Here is a 19,086-nt window from a genome sequence, read left to right on the forward strand (position 1 = left end):
GGAAATTCCTGAAACCGACAGTTGACAAACCCACACACCCTCCGGAGGGCTGGGCACCAGATAAAAGCCCTCTGCGGAGCCCAGCCCCTCCTGGGGACTGTGCGGGACCCAGCAGAGCGCCAGGACCAGCCACAGCATCCCGGAGCCCAGCAGAGTGGGGACCTGTCTCGGAGACCCCCAGCAGAGCGTGGGACCTGGTCTGAGTTGCTGGCAGAGTTCAGGGACCTGCTGGGATTCCCCGCAGAGCAGGAGCCTGCCCAGGTCGCCTGCACGCACGTCCCGAAGGCTGGGAGTCTGCAGCCGGGGAAAACTGGTTTTCTACGTTTTTCTGGTTTGTGCTCAGCTCCCTGATGAAGGATCTATTTCTGTCTTTCCTTTGGGGAAATGCGATTTGCCAATGACTAATCACAACCCTGCTGAGATGTTATCAGCTGTCACCTGCACAGCAGGACCCAAACCCATCAGGGAAATGAAGAGATAAACCCGGCTGCAGCTCCCACCTGCCGACCTGCCGGGCCGCCTGCCTGCTGCAGAGCAACTACAAGTTTCTCCACCGCTGCCAGGGCCACCTCTGGCTCCCTGCAGCCTGCTGGCATGTGGCCATTGCAGTGACCACCCCAAGAGCCCACGGCTGCCTGGAAGGGCTGACTGGGGCGTCTGCGGAGCTGCCTCCCTGCAGGCTGGCTGGAGCCCTGGATGGAGCGCGGGACCTGAGCCCCTCATGTCTGCCTTGCTGACACTGTGTGTGGTGCTGCTGCCCCTGGCCACCCCCGGCCGTGGCGCCCAGCGTCGGGAGCCCTGCACAGGTAAGACAGGAGTGGATGTGGGGTGGGCGCCTCCGTGGAGCTGGAGGGATGTCTGGTAGTACCCCACCTTCTAACCCGAGACAAGGTCACCGGATGTCCGAGGAGGACGCTGACACCCTGGAGACAGGGCTGGCGGGAGGAGCCCAGGGAAGATGAAAGGCAGCGGGAGGAGGGAGCTCCTCACTGCTGCAGGGCGGGACGCGTTTCAAAGAGGCAGCAGCAGCACCAGTCGCTCGCATGTGCCTGCCTGCTTGGCCTCCCGGGGAAGGCCGTACACCTGCTTTAGGAATGAAGTGGCAGCAGCCCTGGCAGGCCTCGGGACGGGGACACCGCAGCCTGCACTTGGCAGAGCCCAGCGCTGCCACTGGGCCTGGTTCTGTCCCCACCTGAACAAGAAACGTGAAACGCAGGCACCGTCCCAAACACCCACGCCTGAGCCAAGAGCTCCCTCCTGGGGGTTCAGCTTCCCTGTGTGCAGAGCCAAGAGCACCCGGGCGGCCCTGCCAGGCCTGCAGGACTCGGTTCCATCCCCGTGGACAGCTGTCTGGGCTCTCTGATGACCACAGCATCCACGGGCCATTCCAGGATCCCCACCAAGGGAGTGCTGTCAGGCCAGAGGTGTAGAACAGGGGACTGGGCCTGGTGTGCGAATCCTGCTAGGGGCAGTGCATTGGTGACGCGAGCAGTCTGTGGTGGAGCCCAGGGAGGCAAGGGGCTGGGCCAGGGTGGCCGTGGTGTGCCTGTGAGTAGTTCACCCTTGGTGGCCTGGAACAGTCTCCTCTCCTCCTCGTGCAGGTTGTGGCCTCTGCTCTAAGGGCACTTGCTTCCCTGTGGCAGGACCAGGGTTTGACCCCTGTGACCCAAGTCTGGAACACTGACCTGCATGGGCAGTGGGCACAGGGTCCAGAAAGGGCCCCAGCTCTCAGGAATAGCTGGAAGTGACCATGCCAGCTGCTAGGTTGTGGACTGGGCATGAACAGGCCCAGGGGCACTGACAGAGTGTCACTGTGGGTGTCAGGGACAGACAGAAGCCCCCATTCCAGGGCTCCGAGTATCTGCACCTGCCCACAGTGGCTGCCTCAAACAGGGCCCCTGGGCCCCATCGGCTCTCCATCACGCAGAGTCCCCGGGCTGCCAGTCATCGAAGGCTGAGCGCAGGGACCAACGCGTCCAGGCCCAGCCTCAGAGGGACCCTGTGCAGTGCCCAGCTGTAGCCATGGTGCACGGCCGTCCTCCCTGGTGGGGATGAGTCACAAACGTGTCTTTTCACGTTCCCTCTGTGCTGGGAACAGAATCAACTGCATAATAATAATAAAGGTTATTTATAAAGCCCGCCCCCTCTCCCCGGGAGGTTTGCTTCAGAGAGTTAAAAGATGACCCAGTTATAAGTACTGTGGACCAGGGAGGAAAGACAAACGCCAAGCCAATGACATGGGGCTACTTGGGAACGCTCCCAGGAGACCGTCATCATGGCCTGTGAGGGTTTCAAATAGATTTTAAAGGTCACTTTGTCACGTTTAATTTTGAAAAGCACTGAGCTTTTGCTGGGACCCTGCGTGTGCTCTGCGGCCCGGGTTCCAAGGTGGTGGCCCAAGTCTGTGACCACGTGTGCTGTGGAGCCGCAGCTGGTGGCTGATGTGCAGGTCGCCGGTCGCCATGGAGCTCCGGGGTGTGCGTCCTCTGGTGCCCACGCCCCTCTCTGGAGCTGGGGAAGGGGCTGCAGCTGCTCTCCCACCCCTTCCCTCCTCTCTCTTTGCTCTTGATGGCCGTGCTTCTTAGTGCTTGGTTTGCAAATAAGGTGACTGTCAGGCTGTGGGAACCTGCAGGCTGGGATTTCCAGGTGTCCCCAACCCAGTGGGCAGCAGCGGGCAGATGCGTCCACTCCTGCACCTTAGGGAGCCTGAGAGGCCCTAGATGGGAGGGACCTAAGCCCGCGGCTCCAGGAGTTCCCTTTGAGTGTTGGGGTGGAAAGAGGGTGTGCCAGTCATCCAGGAGGCCTGGCACTGAAAGGCCCCTTGCTGGACATGGGCAGCCTCCTCTGCCCAGTTTTGGGCCAGGGGCCTGGAAAGGGAGCCGCAGGCAGGGGCTTGGGACAAGGTCTAATCAGGACCTTGCAGGCCACCGCGGCCAGCATGTCGATGCTAGCCAGCTCAGCACTGCAGGGCCCCATGCAGTAGGGGTGTGGCCATTTGCAATGGGGAGTCCGAGGCTGAGTGTCTGATCGGTGCCTGGCTCTCCAAGGGGTGGGCCCTGGGTCCCTTCTGCTCAGGTGCATGTGGAGACGCGTGTGGTCTCATCTCAGGGAGAGATGGCCCAGGTGGGCAGTCAGATGAAGGGCGAAGGATGGGTCCATCCTGTGGACCAACCTCAGGTTGGAGAGTGGTTCCAGGTGGGTGAGCTGATGAGCCACAGGGGCCAGGGTCTGGAAGGGGCTGACACAGAGCCCTGACAGCAGTGTCAGAGCCTAGTGTGACGTGGCCTCCTGCCCGTGTGGAGGTGAGGGAATTCTGAGAGGACCATCCAGGGGTCATTGTCCAGCTGTGGGCCTGCACAGTGAGGGGGTGGGACCGGAGCAGGGTGGAGGCACAGCCCTTTCAGGTTGCAGGAGGCCTTTCCCCTGCGTCTCCCTGCGGTGTCCTGCAGTGAGTGAGTGTTACCACAGGGACAGCCAGAGATGTCCTCACCAGGGCCCTGATCTCTGGGGCATCCCTTCCTTCATGTCCCTTCCTTCGTCATTCGAGTGGTGTCCACTCAAGGAGACGCTGGCCTGCCTGCAGGGAGGTCGTGTCACAGTGAAGCTGCAGCTCTGCCGAGACCCCGGCTCCTGCAAGCGGTGGCTGGGGGGGGGGGGGCACATGCAGGCAGGGTAGAGCGGGGGAAGGGCTCGTGTGGGGCCGAGTGCAGGGGCAGGCGGGGGCGGTCAGACTGGGCCTGCATTTCCCAAGGCGCTGAGCCGTGGGGGCGCCAGCAGGCCCCGCTTGCTCCAGCCTCCTCTGCCGGGGCCCACCTCTGCAGCTCCTCCCTGCAGTTCTTCCACTGACCTGTCCTTGGGACTGCCCGAAGGTGGGTGCTGGAGGAGTAAGTCCTGAGAGTCCTGGTCCCTGGGCAGGTCCCTGGGCAGGTTCCAGGAAGACCCCGAGCCAAGGACGCCCCCTTTCGGCCAAGCACACCTTAGGCCATTGGAGTACTTCAGAGGATTTGCGGTTGGGCAGCCTGTGAGTCCTCACCAGCTGGTGGCCTGTCCACACAGTTCCCTCTGCTGGGAGCCAGTGAGGTGGAGTTTGGGACCAGCCCCACCGGGCCCTGTGGCTTTGGGTTGGCCCTGGAAGGACCCACAACGGGGAGGTGGGCAGTGCAGGAGGGACCTGGTGTCCTCTCCAGGTTTCCGCAGCGGGTGGAGGGCTGGTCCTCACGTCGCGGTCACTTAGAGCGAGAGTCTTTGGCGATCCGAGGCAGCTGTCCAATCTACCCGGCACTTCTGCGAGGCTCAGAGACTCGGCCCTGGGCCTCAGGAGCCGGGCTGGCCCTTCACGGCCGCTCCGAGCACGGAAAAGGCCCCGACCGTCGCAGCGCGGCGGAACCCGCCCTTCCTCGCCCCTCGGAGCCGCGCTCGGCTGGGAGGAGCTGGCCTGCGGAGCGCTCGCTTCTCCCGCATCCTGCGAGTCTGGGGGACGACTGGGGACGTGGCCTTCCGCTGTGACCCTCCCGCCCGAGCCTCGCACTCCGCCTGAGGACTCCTGTCCGGCCCGCAGCGGGCGCCCTAGCCCGTACCCCACGGGTCCTCCCTGTCTCGGCCCCTTTCCGGAGTCGTGCGTCCAGTCCTCTGAGGGGCGGGCGGGGGCCTAGGCTCACAGCTCGCCCTTCGTCCCACTCCTCGCTTTGGCCCCAGGCGGGGCTTGGTGGGGGCTCTGGTGAATCTGGTCTCGGGGCGTCTCAGCTGTGTCTGGGGTTCGGCCCCTGGAGGTGGACGAGGAGGAGGAGGAGGAAGGCCAGCCCCGCCTCCGCGTAGGTCTGCAGTCCAAGGCCCCTGGTCCCGCCTGACCGCGGGCTCCTTCTCTGCGCAGCGGGTGGAGTCCGCTGGAGGACCGCGTGTGGAGCCGCCGGGCGCGGGGTGTGCGCTGCGGGCGCAGCAGAGCGGTCTGTGCCAGCCCGCGTCGTGCCAGTGCGTGTGCGGAAAGCCCGGCGCAGCCTGGCGGGCAGCGGGAGTCCTTGGCTCTCCCCTGGGGCTGCGTTCTTTCGGAGCTGTGGGTGCGGGGGCGTCCCTGTGCTCCTACCGACTTCCCCACGCCTCACTCCGCTCCTGGGGACAATCCAGGGAAGGGTCCCAGAGACGGGGGACAACCTGCGCTTGTACCTTGGGCTCGGTCCAGGACAGAAATGGAATTCGGGGGCGCAGATATTGGATGGGAACCGCTGCGTCTTTGTGGTCCTAACAGCTCTAGGGTCGGACAAGAGGCGACTGTACCCAAAGCTGGCAGGCTGCTCCTCACTCCTCAGACCTGACTCAGCTCCAGCCCACCCCTCCGGGGGGTTAGCGCCTTGATGGAGAAGCTTTTTTTTTTTTTTTTTTTTTTTAAAGGCAAAGATTTTTGAGTCAAACAGACCTATTTATTTTTATCATTTTTTTTTAAAGAGAGAGAGAGAGAATTTTTAATATTTATTTTTTAGTCCTCGGCGGACACAACATCTTTGTTTGTATGTGGTGCTGAGGATCGAACCCGGGCCGCACACATGCCAGGCAAGTGCGCTACCGCTTGAGCCACATCCCCAGCCCGATGGGGAAGCTTTTGGAAGCTGTCTGCATCACAGTGATCGTGTTCTGTGCATTTCAGGAACATGCTTCTGAGAAGGTCCCTGCGTGTCCCAGGCGGCAGGCTCAGGGTCACCAGGCCAGTGGGGGCCTGAGTGGAGGTGCTAAGGCACCTGTCCAGACTGACAGGCTGGCCGGGGGACTGACTTCTCTCACTGTCTGATATGTGGGGTCCTCCAGGAGAGTGGTAGGGGAGGACAAGGTCCCCCAGGGCAGCAGCGTTCTGAGGTCAGGGTGTGGGAGGAGAGTCCTGGTTTGTCTGCACAAGTCTAGTTTTTGGGGGGTCCTCCCTTTCAGAGTGGCTTCCTGGGGACCCCAGGTTTTGAGCAGGTGGCATTGGAAAAGCTGCCTTGTGTCCCCCCGCCCCACCCCCCCCTCCAGTCAAACTGCTCAGGGTCAGGTGATCTCTTAAACCTGCTCACAGGGACTTGGGGGACATCTGTCTGGACTTCTGGACCTCCTAGGTGTTAGCCCAGGCCAGCCCACTCCCTCCCACCACCGCAGGGTGGGGGTAAGAGCAGGGGGTGCCCTGTGGGTGGGAGCAGGAGTGGAGCCAGCAGGAGGTTCCTGCGGATTGGGGGAGGGGCAGGCATGGGCCTTAGGACTCTGGACCCGGGCAGGCCCCACTACACTGGCCCCGAGGGGACTCTCCAAGGGAAGCAAGCCTGCTTCAGACCCCAGAGGCCTCCTGCCCTCTGACACCCTGGGCTGGACCTGGGCCAGGCAGGGTGGGATGCCTTGCTCTTCAGGGGCACAGATTGTGACCGTGAGAGATGCTGGGGTTAAGAGGGACGGAGGGCCTCCTTGCAAGTGGCTGAAGGCAGTGTGTGGGCTTCAGCCGGACCCCAGGAAACCCTGCCCAGCCTCCCCCTGCCCTTCAGTGTCCTTGAACTGACCATGGCTATGCAGACCGGAGGCAGCCACTGGCTAGACGGCTACCAGAGAAATCGCTGCACGGACCCTGAGCTCAGTCCTGGGAGCGGAGGGTCGGCTGGGCCCTGGGACCTGGCACTGCCACAGGTGTCCCAGGCCTGGCTCGCCTGGAGGATGCTGGAGCCAACGTGGTGTTAGCCAGAGAAAGAGTGGACTGTCACACAGGGAGAGGGACACGTGGAGGCTGCCAAGGTCCTTTATTAATTTCAGAGCAAGATGCTCAGGGGGAGGGAGGACGAGCTGCTAGGAGGGGAGGGGGGCTGCGTGCCCAGGAGGGACTCCCACAGCCTCAGGGCTCCCAGTACCCTCCCACTTAGCCGGGCGGCCGTCTCACCCTCATCTGGACCTGACATGAGGCAGCAGCTCCGACAGCCAAGGCTGACCTGAAGTCATGGGACCGTCACGCTGAGGTGGGCACCAGCATTGTCCTGGGTTGAATCTCAAAGGCAGAGGAGAGGCCAGGGTAGGGCCTGAGCCCACTGGCCTGGGGACATGGCTGGTCAGCAGCAGGACCTCTGGCCCAAGGAGACACCACAGCAGGCCGGGCGGGAGCAGGTGGGGCGGCAGAGCAGGGACACGCAGGAGGCCGGGCGGCAGCAGCTGGGCTGGCAGGAGGAGGCACAGCAGGAGGAGACGGGCACGCAGCAGGCGGGCCTGCACACGGGGCGGCAGAGCAGGGACACGCAGGAGGAGGGTCTGTAGCAGCACACGGGCTTGCAGCAGACGGGCACGCAGCAGGACGGCTGGCAGGGGGAGGAGCTGCAGCAGTCAGACTGGCAGCTAGACTGCTGGCAGCAGGAGGAGGAGGCTCCAGAGCAGACGGGCACACAGCACACGGGCTTGCAGCAGACGGGCTTGCAGCAGAGGGACACACCGCAGGACGGCTGGCAGGGGGAGCATGAGCAGCAAGAGGGCTCACAGCAGGACTGCTGGCAGGGGGAAGAGGAGCAGCAAGAGGGCTCACAGCTAGACTGCTGGCAGCAGGAGGAGGAAGCCTCAGAGCAGACGGGCACACAGCACACAGGCTTGCAGCACACGGGCTTGCAGCAGAGGGACACACAGCAGGACGGCTGGCAGGGGGAGCAGCTGCAGCAATCAGACTGGCAGCTAGACTGCTGGCAGCAGGAGGGGGTGCAGGAGCTGGTGCAGACTGATTGGCAGCAGGGGCTGGACACACAGCTCACTGGGGTGCAGAGGAGGGTCAGGCGGGGGGCTGGGGCGCAGCAGCTGGGCTGGCAGCAGCTGGGGGCGCAGCAGGGGGGCTCGCAGCAGCTCTCTGGGCAGTCGTCCACCTGCCAGGAGCAGTCGGGGCAGGAATCCCAGGAGCCGGGCTGGCAGACGCGGCTGCCATAGCTCAGGTCGCTGGAGCAGACGGACATGGTGGAGGCGGCCATGGTGGGTGTGCTGGAGGGGGTCGGTGGGTGTGTGGGTGGGTGGGTGAGTGTGTGAGTGAGGAGCTGGACTACTGGGCTTTTATACCCGTCTGCGTGGCGTGTTGTCCCAAAGGAGGCTCCTCAGTGTTGCTCTTTCCGTGTTGGTGTTGGGGCTGGCTGGGGACAGCCCTCATTAGGGCTGGCTTACTTTCCTGGGAGAGGCCACCCAGCTCGTAAAAGTGTGGGCTGCAGGCTGGGGTGGTGGCTCAGTGGTGGAGTGCTCGCCTAGCATGCATGAGGCACTGGGTTCGATCCTCAGAACCACATAAATGTAGAATAAAGATATTGTGTCTACCTAAAACTAAGAAATAAAATAAATATAAAAAAAAAAGTGTGGGCTGCACTCGGACCTGGCTGGCTGGCCCTGGTCAGAGCCCCCGGGGGGAGGGGCACCAGGCAGGAGCGTGGCATGGTGAGTGGTGGGCTCTCCACTGGCCTTGGGCTGTGGCCGGGCACTGTGTGAGAGCCCCTCCCTGGGCATGTGCCCCTTTCTTTGCCCTCCCCCAGGCCTGCAGAGACGGGAGGGTGGCGCTCCAGAGCTGTCCTGCCCCACTGTGGCTCTGACAGAAGTGCGCCACCCGGGAGACAGGTGGCCCGTGCACTCTTCCTTGGGCAGCTGGACATCTTGGCCTTGGTGGCGAGTTGCCTTTGTGGCAGGGACGCAGGAGCCATGTCTGGCTGGACAGTGGCCACCGTGCCGTGAGTCCCTGCTCTCGCTGCACCTCGGCTCTGGCTTTGGTGGCCGCGACGAGGCTCTGCCTGGGCAGGTTGGGGTGGGGCCCCGCTCGTGGCGGCCTTGGGACCCTTCTGCGTCTTTTGTCCTCCTGACCACTGCCTGTGTCCTGGGGCTGAGCCCAAGAGCCATGTCCACAGGCCTGGGGACGCCTGGGTGGGGGTCCAGGAAACAGTGGCTAAATGAGTCAGGGTGTCCACTCTCCAGGAGGACGCCTCGGGTGGAGAGGTGGACAGGTGATGTCCATATGAGCAACGGCTGGGTCCAGAGGTAATGGCCCCACTGCTGCGGGCCTGCGGTGAGGCAGAGCCTCCAGGGGGTGTGGGGCGAGGAGGGACAGGGACGAGAAGTGGGTGGGTGGGCCTCTTCCCCCGTGCCCCCAGCCTGTAGTGTGGCCTCCCAGTCGTCCACTCAGATGCCAGGGCCCTCGAGCTCCAGTGGCTCTCTGAATGCTGCTCCGGGTTGGGGGACAGGCCTCCACTCAGGAGCCTTTGGGGACATTCCTGATCAAGTGCAGCAGCTGCTGTGGACCGTGTGCTTAGGGGGGCCAGGGTGGGGGCTTTAGGGGGCTCAGCGAGGGGCCTTGGTGATCGCAGCTGCCGGCCCTGCAACCAGGTGCCCTCTGCGCAGGCTGGACGGGCCGTTGCGGGAGACGCTGTGAAGAGGGCTTCTCTGTGTGGGGTGGTGGCCTGGGCAGCGTGCGGGCAGGCTCTGGCCCTCAGGTTTGGCTACGGCCGGGGAGACTCCCTTTCAGGTCTGAGAGCACTCACGTCGCTGTGTCAGGCTGCCTGGGCCTGGGTTGGGCAGAGCTGGCCACCCTGGGCGGTCAGGGAGGCTCCGTGGGCCTGGGAAGGGGCACAGGTGGGCGGTGGAGATGCCAGGTCCTGGGAGGCAGGGAGGCCCTGTCAGGAAGCGTGGCATGGTGAGTGGTGGGCTCTCCACTGGCCGGGAGCTGGGGGCCGGGGACTGGGCACCCTTGCCCTGGAGGTTGGCGGCCTCAGGGGCAGAGCTTGTTTTACGATTGTTTTGATTTTGTCGGGATTGTGTTTGCCGTACGCAGCGGATCACACACGGCAAACACCCGATGATGATAGGTCTCCTGTGTGCTGTGTGCGGGAGCTATTCTGGGCAGGTGATAATCCATCAACCTTGTGACTTGAGATGGTGCTGTCATGATCCCAGATGGGGGTCCCCAGAGCCCACACGAGCCAGCAGGGGGGCCTCAGGGGAGTCCTGTGGGCCTTGTCCTTAACTGTCAGGCTCCGCTGTCCCCGGGATGCGGGGGGGAGGGACATAGGAGGTCAGCCTGAGAAGGGCAGCTTCTGCTGGAGCAGCCAGCTGGGCCGGACGCAGAGGACTTGGAGTGGACAGCCCTGGGTGCTGGAGGCCTGCTTGGAAGGCAGAGCTGCTTCCTTCTGCACAAGAGAACCGGGGTTGAGTGACCCTAGGCAGGGGAGGGCCTTGCTGGACGGGCCGAGCTCAGAGCCAGGGAGTTTCCCGGGAGGCTGCGGGACTTCCTGGAAGCCGACTTCAAGGTGTGGAGAGGAGCTGGCGGCCTGGCACCGGGGGAGCCCGTGTCCACAGGCAGAGGTGTGAGAGGTCCGGTCAGTGGCGGGCTGTGAGCGGCTCTCCAGATGAAAAGCTGACTTGTGTTTGGATGTCTGCATGTAGAGTGACTCTGCTGCACACCTGGCACAGCTCCAGGGCCAGGGCTGTAGGACGCAGGCCGCTGGACACCTGGGGAGCCTGGCAGGTGGGCACAGCAGAGGCAGATCCGGGGTGAGGACAGGCCTGTGGCTCTGTCCTGCTGTGGGTCTCCTGCTGGGCCCCAGGGCCGCCCTGCCTCCACCCTCGGGGAGAAACAGAAGAGCGGCCGTGCAGGCCGTGGTGGGGGGCAGTCTGCAGGCGCTGCCCGAGGGGCAGCACTGTCCAGTCCAGCAGGAAGGGGTGCAGGCAGGAGAAGCGTGTGAGTGCCCGGGGGCTTGGTGGGTGGATGGAGGGGCCTCTCACCCTTTTATTTGGATACTGGTGACTGCAGAGGCCAGAGGACTTGGGACACCTTCTAGGGAGACAGCCAGAGGATTCCAGGGAGGTCAGACACTCCTCCAGGGCGGGCAGGAGGGGTCAGTGGGAGGCACAGCCCTGGAACTTGGACCAGCACACAGGGGACGGGAGAGACGGAAGTGTGGCAGCGTGACGGGGTCAGTGGATGCGGATCAGGCAGAGGCGCAGGGAGAGGGTCAGAGGCTGAGGACAACCTGGGGGCCCTTGTGTTTGGTGATGGGCATCTGGGGACGGTGGAGGCCTCCCAGCTAGCCAGGTGGCAGGGCCAGGGTGCATGTGTGGCGGGCAGTGGTGACAACCTGGTCCATTTGTGCTGCTGTGACAAGACACCGAGGAACGGCTCTTTATGTCCACAGTTCTGGGGTCTGGGGAGCACTGGCCAAGGTGGTTTGGGTCTGGGGACTGTTCTGTCCTAAGGTGGTGCCCCTTGCTGTGTGTCCACAAGATGAGGGGTGGGAGGCAGAAGCCCCCCAGCTCCTACATGAAAGGCAGAGGACTCGGGACTTAATCCCCGTCAGACTCCCCTGTCACGCCCTGCGGAGGGCCAGGTCTCCAAGTGCATTTTGGAAAGGATGCGTTCAAACTGCCTGCTGGCCAGTTCCAGCCCTGAGGACAGGGTGTGCTGGTCCCTGAAAGGCCACTGTCCTGAGAGGACAGAGGCAGACTCAGCCTCTCCACAGGACCCACGGTCCTCAGGGTGGGGAGGCCACCACGCAGGCCACTGTATAGACGACAAAGCTGGACGTGGTCTGCGCCAGGCCCCACCCTCCTGATGGTGGCACCTGAAGGGATGCCAGGTCCTGGAGGAAGCCGGTCCTGGGGACGCAGCCTGGCTGTCGGCGGCCATGGGGTCAGCTCTGGTCTCTCCGTGTGCGACAGCAGGGACACGGGTGGTGCTCAGGGGTCACTGAGTGGGAAGGCGGGCAGCTCGGTGGCCTGTCCGCGGAGGAGCCCACAGAGACAGGCCTCGTCGCCCCCTTGGGGTGAGGATCGCGATGTGGCCTCCGAGCCCCCTCGCTCCCCGGTGCCCCTCGACACGGAGCACAGGAGGTGCCCAGCCAGCGAGGTCCCACTCCCCTCACCTGCAGGCAAAGCCACCTCCTGGTCGGGGCCGGTGGCTGCAGGGTCTCAGAAGCCGGGTGCACGTGGTGACCACGTCACTGCTTTGTCCTCACTGTCTGGGCGTCTATGACAGATGGCCAGTGGGACCATTTATACCCTAAGAACTGTGTGCGGGCTGGTGACACCGCGCAGCCGCAGAGCGCGGGCTTTTGCGCGCGGCCCGGGCCCCCCTCGACCCCAGCACCTCGCCAACACCGTGGTGCGACACAGGGAACGAGAGCGACCTCTGCATCAGTGTTTCAGGGTGTAGTTCAGCGATGTGATGTGGCCTTCTCCCCCATAAACACTGCCTCCTCACTGTCCCCTGCCTGCCCGGCCCCCCAGTCTGCGCCCTGCTCCTCTGAAGGTGCCGTCACAGCTCTTTCATGCAGGTGGACTCCCACCTTTGTCCTTTGGTGGCCCTGCCTGCCACAGCAGGTGCCAGGGCTTCTTTCATGTTCATGGCTGAATAGTCTTCCAACGTAGCTGTACCTCGCGGTGTCAACCCATTCATCTGCCGATGCAGTCAGTCATTTCTACCCTTTGGCGATTGTGAATGGTGCTGCAAAAGACACTGGCATCCAATTATCTGATTGAGACTCTGTAGAGAGTTTCTTTAAGGTACCCCTCACTTCCTGGGGGCACAACTGCTGGCTTGTTTGGCAATGCTGCGGTTACACTTTTTTGGGGTGCTTAACCTGTGAGCCACATCCCCAGCCCTTTCTATTTTTTTATTTTTTGAGACAGGGCTCTCACTAAGTTACTTAGGGCCCCAGTGCATTGCTGGCCTTGAACTTTCCGTCCTCCTGCCTCAGCCTCCTGAGCTGCTAGGATTGCAGGTGTGCACAGGCACCCACTGTGCCTGGCTGGTTTTCTTAAAAAGGCAGCTATAGCTGGGGTGTGGCGGCATCTCACAGAGGTTTTGGTTTGCTTTCCCCAGTGACCACCAGCAAGGAGTGTGCCTTGTGTGCTGGTGGACATTGGTGTGTCTGTGGGTGAGACGTCCACTGGCGCTCTGCCTGCTTCAGTCCAGTGTTGGATTGGGTCATGTGTTAGATTTTACCAAAGCTTTCTACGTGGGCCGAGAGGGTCTTTTAATCCAGGAACATGGGATGTCTTTCCGTTTATCAGGTCTTCTTTAATTCTTTTAAAAATATCTGTTTTGGTTGTTTAGATGGATATTTCTTTAGAAGATACAATACCATTCATCAATCAATTTTGTGAGGTGCTGAGGACCCGACCCAGGGCCTCACACCCGTTAGGCCAGCGCTCTGCCACCAAGTCCCAACCCCAGCCTGTTCTTTAATTCTTTAGCATCCTTTTGTAGCTATCAACGTGCAGATCTTGTCTGTTGGTCAGGTTTGTCCCTAGGTGCTCTCTCCTTTTCAACGCCATTGCAAATGGAGCCTTTTTTGCTTAGTTTCCTTTTTGGGTGGTTCAGTGCTCGTGTACAGAAACACGTTGATGTTATGTCCTGAGACATTGCTCAATTCTTTAGTAAAGGGTCAGTGGCTCTCTGGGGCGTCTCTGGGAGTTTCTCGGTGCCGCCCGTGTCTCTGCAGTAGAGGGATTTCTTCCTCTGTTTCTGGGCTTGTTCTACCTCTTGTGTGCTCCTGGTCTGGGGGGGGGCCAGTTCTTCCCAGTCGGTGTGAGGCAGCGGCAGGTTTTCCTAAATGCCCTCCATACACTCAGGGAGCTCCTTCGTCTTCCTGATCTTCTTAGTGTTTTCTTGTTCTTTTCCGCCATGTGTTAGATTTCGTCAAAGCCTTTCCACGTGGGCTGAGAGTGCCACCTGTTTTCCCCTTCAGTCTGGTAACTTGGCGTGTTGCATTGGTTGATCTTTTTGGGCTGACCATCGGCCTCCTGGGACAAACCCCGCTTAGTCATGGCGTATGATATTCTGAACGCTCCTGCTGCTGGGCCTGCTGAGGGGGCAGGGCGGCTGGAGCTCTGGCCGGGGCAGCACCCAGCTCTTGTGGTCCCCACTGCTTCCTGCCACAGGCCTCTTCCTGGCCACGTCCCCTCCTGGGAGCAGGTCTTGGGGGCTGCAGCAGGGACAGTGGGCTCAGGCCCCGGGCTGCGGGGGACGTAGGACTGTCTCAGAGGTGGCTTCTCATGGCCAATGCTGCTTTTGGGTGTTCGGTGGACTCACCTTGTCCGCCTGCAGGCTGGACACCTGGTTCTCCGAGTGTCCCCAGCCCCTGACCGCAGCCCAGTTCCCTCTGAACAGTGGGCTGCCGCAGTCCGGGTCACTGTTGTGACCTGTCAAGAGCAGCATTCCATTGTGCTTTGTAGTTTCAGTGAAAAATCTCACTGTTTTTCTACTTAGCTACTTTTATTTCCCTGTATTTTGGTTTTTGTTTAGTTATAAAATATTTTAAACACAGCAAAGTTGGGAGACTTAACTGGTGAGTATCCGCCCGGGGAGCGCTGGTTTCATACTGCACACTGGGCTCTCCACCAGATGACCCCAGCAGCCACCTCGGCCAGTGCACCTCGATGCATTTCAGGGTCAGTGCAAACACAGCAGCTTCCCCGGGCCTTCAGCCAGGGCGCGAACCAGGGCCCAGTCCTCCTGTTTCTGTGTGTGAGATCGGTGGACGGACTGGACGCCTGGCCCGACCCTCTCTGCAGACCCTCCCGACCCGGCAGTTTCCTGGCCTCACAGCCTGCTGGCCAGGGCTGCAGCCACACCTGGTGCCCGCTGTGTGCTGGCTGTGGCCGACTTAGGGCACGCCCTTCCGCTGGGCAGGAGGCCCCTGCCTGTCCTGCTGGCCGCGATCCAGTCTCTGGGGCCATGGGCGATGGGCCTCTTTTTGGTGTGAAAGCTCTTCCCACAACGGACAGTGGCCACCGAGCCTCCCAGGCTCCTCCTCCTCCGCCTCCCTCGGTTTCCAGGATCCACAAGAGCCCTGGACAGAGGCCCCAGGGTGAAACCAGGGGACGGAGGTGCCCTGGGACTCAACAACCTGCACCCACTCCCTCCAGAGGGGCCCTGAGCCCAGGCCCCTCGCCCTGGCAGTGGCTGTCGGAGAGACCAGCGGGGTAGGACCTGCAGCCAGCACAGGGCAGGATGGCACAGGGCAGGACGGCACAGGACAGAGGAAGCGCTCGGGGGAAGAAAGACCAACCTGAGCTGAGGAGCAGATGCCTCATTGCTTATGGGTGACTAAGATTCAGGGATCGGGACCAGGACACCATTGCCACAGGGGACGTGAGTCCGTCACAGACGTGGGACTAAGTGGAGGAATCTGGTGTCTGGACAAAGAGAAAGTCTTCGGTGGTCACCAGGGGAGAGGTGGTCCTCACATAATTCATCAGCAGCAGGAGGGGGTGCTGCAGGGGAGGGGCCTGCAGACCAGGGTGGGCAGGAGGGCTGGCAGCACACAGAGGGCGGGCAGCTCAGGGCACGCAGCAGGCCCCCTGCAGGGGCTGGGCACACACACAGGGTGGCACAGAGAGTCACACAGGGGCTGGCCAGCAGGAGGAGGGGACCCAGCACAGGGAGGCAGGACAGGCTGGGGGCAGCCCAAGGAGCAGCTGGTGTGGCCCAATGAGGCCGACGCCCTGTCCCTGGTGAGGCTTCCTGCTCTGCCCACTCTGCTGACCTCCCTCTGCTCCCTCAGCCCAGGAAGCCCTTTCTCAGCTGCAGGCGCCCGAGACGAGCTGGCTGTGTGCTTTCTGAACTCGGAGGCCAGTCAGCTGGAGGCCGAATGTGGAGGCCAGGGGATGCCACCTCGTGGGTTCCCAAGGTCCCCCACTGCAGACGCCCTGTCTGGTGTCCCCACAGCACCGCCCGCTCCTCGCCCCAGGGCCCCGCTCAGATCCTCCATGTCACAGACATGTCATCCTCGCCTGTGACGGACAGTGACCCACAGTCTGTTTGCCGTCTGAATCTTGTCCCCTGTTCTGACTGGGTGACCACTGCTGCCGTCTTCGAGCTCAGGGACCCTCCACGATGTGGCTCCGTGAGGCCCGTCCGTGTGGAGTTACACGTCGGCTGCTGACTTTTCTGGGATTCCTGTTTCATAAGCTTCGCTCTCCCTGCGAGTCCCTGCTCACGCGGCAGCAGCTCTCCGCTGGCTGCTCCCCTGCGGCAGCTGCTGCTCCCTGGTGCCCGTCTAAGTGCTCTGGGGACGACGTTCCTGGTCGCCTTTCCCGTCTGGTCATTGGGACTGAACCGTGGGGGTCCCAGGCTGCGACTCCGGCCTCCGGGTTCTGACTGCTGGTCCTGGCCCGGGAGACGGCGTGCGGTGGGCCGTGTGGGAGGGGTCCTCAGCTCTCTAACCCCAGGGTCTCCACGTCCGCCTGCTTCCAAGGAAGTCCTGATGTGGGTGGGCTTGGGCTTCGCTCGGCTACGGTCGATCTCCCCAGGCCCTGGGCCAGGAGTGTGGCTGCACTGGATGCTGTGGGCGTCCACTGTCCACCCTGCTGCACCTCCTCCTGGTGGCCTTCCCCAGCAGTTGCAGCCCACCCCCTCCACAGGTTCCAGGCGTCTCCTGGGCTCCTGTGCGCCTGCTCCATTGCTGGGTCCCCCTGCTCAGGTACTGGGCTTCTGCTGTCCCCCTGCTGCCCGCCCCGTGCAGAGGGCCAGGGCTTTCATGTTTTGCTCGTTTTTTGCTGATGGCACAGCAGCTGGGACAGTGGCCGCAGCCTTGGGAGCACGGCCTGCACTGCTGTGGCTGCTCACCACGGTGGCCGTCTCCCGCCTGGTCTCTGGGGCACAGTTAGTGGAGCGCTCTGCTGGCCGCCGGCCATCTAGGTGCCCAGTGGCCTTCCAGAGTAGCTCCTGTCTGTCCCAGGGGGTCCTGGTCCAGGCAGTAGATGCTGAGGAGGCGCTGGGAGACCCTCACTCGGCTTCGGTATGGACCCAGTGGAGAGGGGCTGACAGGCACGGAGCCGAGCGCCTGCTTCCCGCTGACGGGGGTCGGGGTTGGCCAGGGCTGAGGCTTCAGAGCCGCTGAGGCGACCCCCGTCCATGGCGGCTGTCCTGGAAAGCCTTCCACCATGGGGCAGGCTCTTCGTGCTGGCCTCCGGGTGCTGCGGGAGGAGTGGGCAGGGCGGGCCTGCAGAGCTGCCAGGAGGACCACGCAGGGGCCGGGAGTGAGCCTGCTCACACGCCTGTCGGGCCCACGCGTGTGCGCTTGTGTGCGGGCTGCGGGCTCCGCGCCATGCAGGCCTGGGAAACGGCCTCAGGGGGCCACTGCGAGCCCACCCTGCGTCCCCCCGAGGGTCTCCCCCAAGCGCTTCGGAGGCGCCAGCTCTGCGCCATGTTCCCAGGTCTGCTCGCTGTTGGGGGAGGAGAAGGTGACCCAGGGACTGGAGTGGAGGGAGGACGACGCAGGAGGCGGCCTGGGCAGTGTGCACGGCCCAGGGGAGAGCCTGGGCAGGGCACAGCTGCCCACCTGCTGTGTCCCTCCTTCCCTCGGCTCTACAAGGACAGAGCCATCAGAGGACAGGAGAGATGACCCGATGGGAGGCCCCGTCCCCCTGTCTGCCCGGCCCACACGGGGGCTGCAAAGACCCACCGCTGTGCTCAGAGCGTCTCCCACCACCTCAGTCCAGCTGGGGTGGACACTGTGGGCTCCCACATGGTCCTGGCCCTCCCGGAGCTCATGGCTCAGGTCCACAGGCCCAACCTGCCCTGGCCTGTGGGCCTCCGTCTACCTGGGGCCGCCTGCTTTTCTGGATCTGCCCCTTAGGAGGTGTGGGTGTCCCATCCTGGCTCCCAACCGTAGGCTTCCCTGATGGGCACAGGGGCACCGCCACGTCCACCACCCACCCTTCCCCTCCTGGCCCAGGATGGTCTCCATGCCTATCTTCCTGTCCGCTGCTCTCTGGCCCCTCCCTGGGCTCTGGGAATCTCACAAAAGCAACTCAGGAAACTGGTGGAGCCAGCCAGAGCCAGCGAGGCCCCGGGCAGTTCCCAGTGTGCAGAGCTCCAGGAAGGGGTCATTAGTCAGGGGGCCCAGCAGAGCAGCCACAGCTACAGCAGCCATGTGAGCGTGGCCCAGGCAGAGGAAGCAAGCCAGGAAGACCCGGCCGAGCTTCCGTGTTGCCCCGACGCCCGGCCGGCATATAAGGGCTGCCAGGGGAGGAGGCGCCAGACCTCACCACCTCCTCCCCAGCACCAGCCAGCCTCAGCCACCATGTGCCACACCAGCTGCTCCTCAGGCTGCCAGCCGGCCTGCTGCCTGCCCAGCCCCTGCCAGGCGACCTGCTGCGTGCCCGTGAGCTGCAGGCCCACTGTGTGTGTGCCCGTGAGGTGCCAGGTGGCCTGCTGTGCGCCCGTGAGCTGCAGGCCCATCGTGTGTGTGGTCCCCTCCTGCCAGTCCTCCGGGTGCCTTCCCGTGAGCTGCCGTCCTTCCGTGTGTGTGGCCCCCTGCTGCCAGTCCTCGGGGTGCTGCCAGCCCCCCTGCCCCACCCTCCTCTGCAGACCCGTCTCCTGTAGCACCCCCGCCTGCTGCTGACCACACGCCACAGACCAGCGGCTCCCAGGGCAGGTGGCCACCCCTGCACCCTGCCAGCACTGGGGACGGTGGAAAGCACGGCCAGTGGCCCCTCTGCACTGGGGGAGAGGGCGGGAGGACGGTGCTGATGCCCCTGCCCTGCCTGTCCCCCGGGCAGTCCTGCTCCCAGGGGCCTTCTCTAAGCCCACGTGAGCTAATAAACCAGCCTCCCTGCTGCCCCCTGTCTCCGTGGATCTCCACAGTTCTTTCCTCAAAGGTGCAGAACAAGGGAAGGGCAGTGGCCACTCGCCGAAGAGCCTTCGTCCCATTGGCTGAGCTGACGAGGAGGGTCCCTGGTGGGGGAGAGACCTGAATCTGTGTCCCACCCCCTTCCTGGGGCTCACTGAGGGTGGGGGACGGTGGAAAACACCCTGTCCCCTGAGGGGTGGGTGGGAAACAGGCCTAAAGGACCCTCCAACAGAGGGCAAGCCACCTCCTCTGCCCACGAAACCAAAGCAGGGCAGGGCGGCTCTCTGGAGGAGGGGCAGGAAGTCTGAGAAGGCTTCTCACTGGGGATCGGGCTACTGTCACGTGCGGGGCAACCCTGCCGTCCCCAGTTGTGTTTTGTAAAATCATTCATTCAAAGTTGCCCTGGGCCAGCCCAGACCCAAGGCAGTGGGCATCGGGCAACCCAGCAGTTAGGCAAGTGGGGTGGCACCTCCTCAGAGAGACAGATCGTCCTGGCCAGATGCTGGCA

At 63.1% G+C, this 19,086-nt stretch overlaps 2 protein-coding genes across 2 annotated transcripts; one reads left to right on the forward strand and one right to left on the reverse strand.

Annotated features, from left to right (window-relative positions):
* Positions 1-7,049: 7,049 nt before the first annotated feature.
* On the reverse strand, positions 7,050-7,943 carry LOC114082114 (keratin-associated protein 10-12-like). The gene has a single exon (XM_027923517.2). The coding sequence runs from the start codon at positions 7,941-7,943 to the stop codon at positions 7,050-7,052; it is 894 nt and encodes a 297-aa protein (XP_027779318.2).
* A 10,086-nt stretch (positions 7,944-18,029) lies between these two features.
* Positions 18,030-18,350, forward strand: LOC139706755 (keratin-associated protein 12-1-like). The gene is made up of 2 exons (XM_071615779.1): positions 18,030-18,145; positions 18,176-18,350. The coding sequence occupies exons 1-2, from the start codon at positions 18,030-18,032 to the stop codon at positions 18,348-18,350; spliced, it is 291 nt and encodes a 96-aa protein (XP_071471880.1).
* The last annotated feature ends 736 nt before the right edge of the window (positions 18,351-19,086 follow it).

This window comes from Marmota flaviventris, chromosome 8 (assembly GCF_047511675.1).
Source record: "Marmota flaviventris isolate mMarFla1 chromosome 8, mMarFla1.hap1, whole genome shotgun sequence".
Lineage (NCBI taxonomy): Eukaryota > Metazoa > Chordata > Mammalia > Rodentia > Sciuridae > Marmota > Marmota flaviventris.

Coding starts and splice junctions, on each gene's coding strand:
- LOC114082114 (XM_027923517.2), bottom strand. CDS start 7,943: ATGGCCGCCTCCACCATGTCCGTCTGCTCCAGCGACCTGAGCTATGGC.
- LOC139706755 (XM_071615779.1), top strand. CDS start 18,030: ATGTGCCACACCAGCTGCTCCTCAGGCTGCCAGCCGGCCTGCTGCCTG. Junction 18,146..18,175: donor ACTGTGTGTGTGCCCGTGAG/GTGCCAGGTGGC, acceptor TGCGCCCGTGAG/CTGCAGGCCCATCGTGTGTG.